The sequence below is a fragment of the Oncorhynchus mykiss genome, chromosome 10, assembly GCF_013265735.2.
Source record: "Oncorhynchus mykiss isolate Arlee chromosome 10, USDA_OmykA_1.1, whole genome shotgun sequence".
NCBI lineage: Eukaryota > Metazoa > Chordata > Actinopteri > Salmoniformes > Salmonidae > Oncorhynchus > Oncorhynchus mykiss.
In genome coordinates this window covers 73,302,268-73,310,334 of record NC_048574.1, presented here as the reverse complement: position 1 = coordinate 73,310,334, position 8,067 = coordinate 73,302,268, and the positions used below count along the sequence as shown (strand labels likewise).

Below are 8,067 nucleotides of genomic sequence, written 5' to 3'. Positions count from 1 at the left end.
CTTTGCCCAGATGTGTCCTGTAAAGAAAAGGCACACAGCTCGTAGGCAGCGAAGTTAGCAGTTCTCGCACAGAGTGGCATATTCTCCAGGAATGTCTGTAAACAAGTCATGCTTTTTAATGTCTTTTTTTGGGCAGGTCGAGATGTTTGTGCAAGGATGCTTGTACAGTTACAGGGTGACATATGAAAAAAGAAAACCTCTCAGAAAGCCCTGCCAAAACATTACTGCAATCTCACTTGGCCCAAGGCCTGAGTTTTCACAGTGGTCTGTCTGTTACTAATCAAAACCAACTGGAGGGAGTCTTTCCCAGCTTAAGGAGATAGAGTGTGTGTGTGAGAGAGAGAGAGAGAGAGAGAGAGAGAGAGAGAGAGAGAGAGTGTGACTTGAGAGAGGGAGGGTGATTTGAGAGGAAGTTGTCTTAACTCTGTGAAAGGAGGAGTAAGAAAGTAGGATAAACAGCTGAGAGGATCTGGTTGGCGTGGAGAGCCTTGGAGGAGCTGTGAGAGAACCAGGGAGAAAGACAGTGTATAGGATGTGACTAAGATTCCCTGTCAAACCAGCCAGGAGGCGGAGAAGAGAAGAGGTGGGATTGGACAGAGGGAGAGGAGGAGAGTGAGAGAACCCCCTCCCCCCACTCCACCCCATTCCACCCCACCCATTCTCCAGTCGTTCAGCGTCAGTGAAACCCCTAATGTGATCAAGATGGAAGCTCAAGCTATCTTTGGACTTTGTACCGTGCTCCGGATTTTCGGTTGGCTCCGGGGGCTCCCTGCTCTCTGCTCCCAGAAAGGGGTAAAGTCAGCAATGGATTTGATTTGAATCCGCAAACCCTGAGAGCATTCCTCGGAACCGGGAATTAGGACCGATATCTCAGGAAAAGGGGGATTCGTTCCTTGAGAAAGGCTTGTAGGATTGGATTTGTCTGTCCTCTGACTTTGATGGATGGCTAACTCTTCAACCCCATAGTGTTTATCCTCTGTTATCTTCTGTTATTCAGTCTTATGTGTGGGACTGCGACAGTACCCCTCTGTATTCTGGTGGAGTATTGACAGTGACGCAACTCATCCAGGCACGTTGTGTGAAGTGGCACACGGATTACGCTAATTGAGTACATTTTACTTCTGTGTGAGAAGTTGTAATAAGTACACAGTGCCCTCCCTAACTCATGGGCCAGTTGACGTCAGAGGAGGAAGTCACACCGGGTCACCCTCCATCCAACAGCAGTCCTGTGGATGCTTAAGGTATAGACCGACTAGAGTCTAGAGTCTGACTAGAATTGTGTTTTGAGGCTTCCTCTGGCAGCTTTCCCCCTAATAGAAGCATACACACACACACACCTTTTCTACTGGTAATAGAATGTTCACAGCTCAAACGTCACTCCAAGATCAAGGCAGTCAAAATGAACAGTCCCTGAAAAGAGATGATGATTAACATGGTAATCTGATGCTCCAGTTGTTGAGGCCAGAGGACAGATGTACAGACGTAGGAAGTGTTTCCCATTCAGTGCAGATGGTGGATGAGCGATATGATCTCCTAGCAACCGCCTTCACAACCGTTCCATTACGTCTGTCAGTGGGGGTCTTCAGAGAACCATACAACGGCCGGCTGGCAATAATATACACAGATATTTGGTTGATTACAAATTTCACCCTATTCCCTATATAGTGCACTACCAGATCCCTAGGGGCCTGGTCAGAAGTAGTGCACTACATAGGAAATAGGATGTCAAACCGAAGTCTTTCAAATTGTTGTTGTCTCCAATATAAAGCAAAGACTATATTGTGACATGATTTATGGAATATATGCTTCTTTTATTTGTTTAATGGTCAACTTCATCAGCTTTTGATAGATTGACACAATGTTTTAAAGAATCCTCCATTGTAATCCTTCCTTCTTATCACTTCTGTCGTAGTGGTGCCAATTACCTTTCTTCTTTAACAGGAATGGTTGCTTATGTTACTGTGCTGCTCCATAGTGGAGGCTGTCTGTCTGTCTGTGTGCATGTCCCTGTCTGTTTCTCTCTCTCTCTCTGCCTGTCTGCCTTTCTGCCTGTCTCCTCCATCACTGAGGTACGACAGAGGCCAACAACATTGTCCCATCAAAGTAAACAATTATTTAAGATTAGGGTTAAGGTTAACATTTCAGTGAAGTGGTTAAGCCACTTGGCAAAAAACAAAAACTGTGTTCCGGATTTATTATTATGCTTATTATGTAGGCCCTTCAGGCAGCCTCTTCCCCTCTGACATTCCCAGACAGTGAATGTGGCTATCCAGAGGCTCTCAGCAAGAGACACACAAACACACACAGACACATTCACAAGCTGGATGGTGAGACACACTAATAGTTCTGTTATGAATGGGTTCGAGTCATGTGAGGCACAGTGGTTTCTTGACGACCTCGTCCCCGATGTGGACAAATTGCCCCGGGGCGTTGTTGGTCCTCTTCTTCTGTCATACTCATATAATCCTTGACTAGACTTCATGGTGGAAATCTTCTGCCAAAATGTTTAGCCATAGGTGAAAGGGTATGTATGGAGGCTTCCCAGCTCTTTAATGTGTACACATGTAGGATATTAATCTGATCACCCTGTTCCAGGAGAACTGTCCTGCATTGCAGGAAATGTAAAACTTGTAGTGTATTTGATGTTTAAAAAGGCTTCTGAAGTATGTAATTTCCACTTTGAGATTTCAGACTTGATTTTCCCTCATGAAAAATGTATCAACCCCTTCCAAAGATATCAATGAATTATGAACCACATAATAATTCACATTTCCTGTTCCTGTTATTTTCCTGATGTAGAAAACTGTCTCAAATGAATATCCTACATCTGTACAGTGCTTGATAGGGACTGTCTCAGTGTAATGTGTGTCCAATGTTTACAGTTTGAACTCGGGTTCACTGTCTTGTCTGGGAATGTTGAAATTAGCAACTCTTTTCTCTTCACCAGTCGCATGTAAAAAAATAAAAACTGGAAAAACTCTCAGCACACTTCCAGTCAGATGCAAATGTCTTTTAATAATAGTGAGAAAATAAAAGCAAACCACTGTCTGAGAACTTGGTTTACCAGAAGTGGAAAGATGCTCTATACTGGCTCATAGTAGCCATTGCAGTATTACACTATTCTGTTTTGTAATGTTAAAATCCTGTAAGGTTCATGATTGTTCCATGTATGCTTGACATGGGGTTCATGGCCTCCCGGGTGCCGCAGTGGTTAAGGGTGCTGTACTGCAGCGCCAGCTGTGCCATCAGAGTCCCTGGGTTCGCGCCCAGGCTCTGTCGTAACCGGCCGCGACCGGGAGGTCCGTGGGGCGACGCACAATTGGCCTAGCGTCGTCCGTGTTAGGGAGGGCTTGGTCGGTAGGGATGTCCTTGTCTCATCGCGCACCAGCGACTCCTGTGGCGGGCCGGGCGCAGTGCACGGTGTAGCCTCCGACACATTGGTGCGGCTGGCTTCCGGGTTGGATGCGTGCTGTGTTAAGAAGCAGTGCTGCTGGTTGGGTTGTGTATCGGAGGACGTATGACTTTCAACCTTCGTCTCTCCCGAGCCCGTACGGGAGTTGTAGCGATGAGACAAGATAGTAGCTACTACAACAATTGGATACCATAAAATTGGGGAAAAAAAGGGGTAAAAATTCAAAAAGACATGGGGTTCATAACTATAGCAGTTCATGTCAGCTTGGGTTCACAACTATAGCAGTAACCTGGGTCCATGTCAGCTTGGGTTCACAACTATAGCAGTAACCTGGGTCCATGTCAGCTTGGGTTCACAACTATAGCAGTAACCTGCGTTCATGTCAGCTTGGGTTCACAACTATAGCAGTAACCTGCGTTCATGTCAGCTTGGGTTCACAACTATAGCAGTAACCTGCGTTCATGTCAGCTTGGGTTCACAACTATAGCAGTAACCTGGGTCCATGTCAGCTTGGGTTCACAACTATAGCAGTAACCTGGGTCCATGTCAGCTTGGGTTCACAACTATAGCAGTAACCTGCGTTCATGTCAGCTTGGGTTCACAACTATAGCAGTAACCTGGGTCCATGTCAGCATACACAGACAACTCAGTTTAAAATATCGCTCCTTCCTAAAGTTTGCTAACCCCATAACCTGAGTATCCCATAACCTGAATATCCCATAACCTGAGTATCCCATAACCCAAGTAACTGATAACCTGAGTAACTGATAACCTGAGTAACCCATAACCTGAGTATCCCATAACCTGAGTAACTGATAACCTGAGTAACTCATAACCTGAGTAACCCATAACCTGAGTAACCCATAACCTGAGTAACTGATAACCTGAGTAACTGATAACCTGAGTAACCCATAACCTGAGTATCCCATAACCTGAGTAACTGATAACCTGAGTAACTCATAACCTGAGTAACCCATAACCTGACTAACCCATAACTTGAGTAACTGATAACCTGAGTAACTGATTCCCACCCCCTCTCTTTCTCTCTTACAGGAAGCTCAATAGAACTGCACCTTATGGTCCGCCATTTTGGTTCTACATCTTTAAAGGGCTCTATGGTTAGCAGTGGGAGTCCGCCAACCATGCTTGTCGCCATACGGAAAAGAAGTTGGGAGGATCACGTGACTCACCGCTCCGGGTTACAGTACAGCTATGACGACCTGGACCTGGTCTGTTGCCATGGCGTCAGTGGCGACGGGCCTCGGCTGGCATCTGAGGGGTCCAAGCAGGGGCGCAGGGAACGATGTGCCTCCATGCCGGAGTGCTGTCACCGGCCACGCCCCGATGGCCTCAACAATGGGCCGGGTCACACGTTGGAGTTTGTGACCTCAGTCAACGTGGAGGACAACGGCGATCACTCTGAGCCGGGGCACGTGATGTCAGCAGGCGACTTTGATTCAACTGTTGTCCCTGTGTTCCAGGCTGAGCTGGTAGACGGCTCTGATGTGACTGTTGATGATGATGACCTCACCGGGAGGCTGACGGAGTCTGAACCTGGAGGAATGCCGGACGCTGGTGAGGACTCAGTTGGCAGCCAATCTCACTGTGACCTGGGCAATGGGATTCTTCAGCCAAAGCCAAACATCATCTGCACTGCAGACAACAGTCATGAGGATGAGTATGACATTGAGGATGGCACCGATGATAACGAGCATCCCAACGTTGTTGACGACCGTGTTGCAATCACTGTTCAATCTGTCTCTGTTGACGAAGGACAAAGGGTCTCTATCTGTCCGGACAATGGATTTTCACTGGCCTTTTCTGTTGATGAGAAAACTGGCAGGCATGCAGAACTCCTGGAGACAATGGCCGACCATACAGACGGTCAGGTTGGACTTCCAGAACCCTTAGTGGACACAGAGACCCAGTCTCCTCATACTGAAGTTGAACCACGAGAGGACCTCTCCACCTTGGATGAAAGCAACATTACTGACCCGGGTAAAAGAACAGGAGTAATACAGGCAGCGGCCATTTTGGATTCTTCAAACAAACCAGAGTGCAATAGTGATGTAATATCAGATGTTAACGTGGAGATCTTGGAGGCTCCTGTTGCAGACGTTATGGAGGGGGAAGCTATGGGGGAAGACGTTATGATTAAAGCCTTAGAATGGAAGGCTGAGGATAGTGTTGACGGATTGAATGTTCAGAGGAAAATGTATGAAAGCCGTGATAAATTTGACCAGATTCTGAGGGTGCAACATGCTGTGTCAGTGGACGGCAGACAAACAGAACAAGAGCGGCATGATAGCATGAGGACTAATGATGGTTGTGAAATAGCTCAGGACCAGACAGTGTTGAGAAAGGAGGATGTTGACATGGTGGAGATGGAAGGGTCCCAAGGAGAGGAAAGGGCTCTGGAAATGGGCAGGGAGAAAACCCCTGAGGATAAGGCAAGTGTGGAGTCTGTGCATGCTTTGCCTGTCACAGTGCAACGTTCTGATGACCTGGACAGACGCCCATTAGCTGGACAGCAGAATCTTGAAAGTTCAAAAATGGACGGAATACAGGAACGGACTACCGTAGAGGACACGGATCATCCAATGATACAGGTGCATTCTGATGACCTCACAGTGGAGAATACGAGTGGCGGATTGAGGTCCAAAGATTCAACGTGTTCCGAAGAACTAACCTCGGCTGTAACAGCCCAAGGAGAGCACAGCGATGGTGGCTCAAAGCTGGACACCATCCATGAGATTAACCAATCCGAAGCAGAGGACGACTCAGTCCCACTGGGGAGACAAGGGGTTTCAGTCATGGGTATATCCACCTCTCCAGCAGCCAGGCTGCCCAATATGGACACTCTCAGTCAACCAATGTGTCCTAAGGAGGAAAATGAGCCCTTGCTGGAGAGATGCCATGGCAACCAAGCCCCTGTTAAACAATTAGGTGAGTCACCTGTTTTAGAGGCAGCCTGCGGTCAGAAAGAACAGGACAGGCCCGGTGATACACAAGCTGTAACGGAGGCTATTGAGGAAGTAGCGCATCCAGGCAACCACGGCAACACTCACCTTGGCGACAAGGCTTCAGACGTGAAGAGAGAGGCCAAATGCGGGGATAACAAGGGGGAGGACCATGTGGTGAAACTTCGTGCTAGAAAGGTAAGCTATAAATTCAGTTCTCCGTTGCATGGGGGTCAGGCTTTGCTGGTGTGTGTGTGTGTGTGTGTGTGTGTGTGGGGGGTGAGGGGGGGGGGGGGTGAGGGGGAGTCTGTGCGAGTGTGTCTGGAAGTGTCCGTGTGTACACACACTATGTTCCGTATTTTGCTGTTGTTTATGAGTGTGTGCTGAGTAGTACTGCACTATGTAGTCCCTATCTTACTGTCAGTTATTGGGCGGTGGTGAACGTTAAGCCCAGCACACAAATCACTATGTCCCGCGCTGTGCCTGGCGTGCCTCTCGGAAAACAATGACTTCACTTTCACATGCCTACCCATCTGTGACTACATTTGGGGATCTGTAAAATGTTCTACACTTTCCCAATGTCCTGCTGCAAAACAAGGTCCTATAAGGGCATGGAAGTTGTGTGTGAGGGCATTGGAAACACATAGCCAGAGACGGAGTGGCCATAGGGCAATTCTGGCAAATGCCAGATGGGCTGGACCATCTTTGGCTCAGTGGATCTAAACATTTTTGGGCTAATATGTAGAAAGAAATGGTCTAGTGTGGTGACCTCAATGCCCGCGCCGATATCTGGTCCCAGTCCACCCCTGCACACAGCGCTGGGTGGCAGTAGCTACAGCAGCCAGAACAGCCTTAGCTTAGCATCCCTGAGACTCAAACCGCACTGAGCCAAATACCTCACACACTGTTTATACACCATTAACCTTAGTGCTAGCTAGCCTGTCAAATACCTTGCACTGTTACACCATTATCCACGGTACTAGCTCGCCCTGTCAATTGCCAAATACCTTGCACTGTTTATACACCATTATCCAAAGTGCTAGCCTGTCTGGAACTACCTAAGGCTGTTAGTACATAGTTAGCGGTAGTGCCAGCCTGATGGCAACAACCAAATATCAAATACCTGAGACGGCTAATCTACTATTAGCTGTAGTGCTAGCCCTTAGCGAACAACCACAACAGAACCTTATTTACAGAGTTGTTAGGCCTATTTACGAGTCTCCTTGTTTTTAAGTAGGCACATTGGAGAGGGACTCCGCCCAAGCACAACACTCATGCCACGTACTAGGATCCTTCCAGAACATACTGTGTGCTCTTTGCTGTTGTGGTTGTCGCTCGCCTTGCCACAACATCAAGCCATTTCACGATACACATGGTGAAACACCTACGTAGTTAGTGGTCAGAGATGTGACATTTTGTAAACGTATGTAGTCCCTGATGGTCTCTAAAGAGAGAGAGGTTTATTGCCTTGTTGAATGAGTAATGGGTGTAGTCTGTAACTGTCCTCATCTAAACGATGATGCCCAATGCGTTGACACTGATGATGTCCTCCAGTGCAATCTGTAGTCAAAAGGCTGTGAAATTGCATAATGCCTCTCGACTTGATGTGGCGTTGCTTCAACATAAATCTCATGTTTGCGTAGCATTTTTCAGTGCCAAAACCATCCCAAGGCCTGTGAGGTCACTGTCCTCAGA

General features: G+C 47.5%; 1 protein-coding gene across 1 annotated transcript in view; it reads left to right on the top strand.

The window, feature by feature from the left end:
- Positions 1–463: 463 nt before the first annotated feature.
- Positions 464–8,067, top strand: part of LOC110534743 (rho GTPase-activating protein 7) — a 154,759-nt gene continuing 147,155 nt past the window's right edge. Inside the window, exons 1-2 of the mRNA XM_036933929.1 lie at positions 464–1,241; positions 4,466–6,570. Coding sequence (XP_036789824.1) covers positions 4,489–6,570 — 2,082 coding nt within the window. The 5' untranslated portion in view covers positions 464–1,241; positions 4,466–4,488. The remainder of the gene's footprint in view (positions 1,242–4,465; positions 6,571–8,067) is intronic.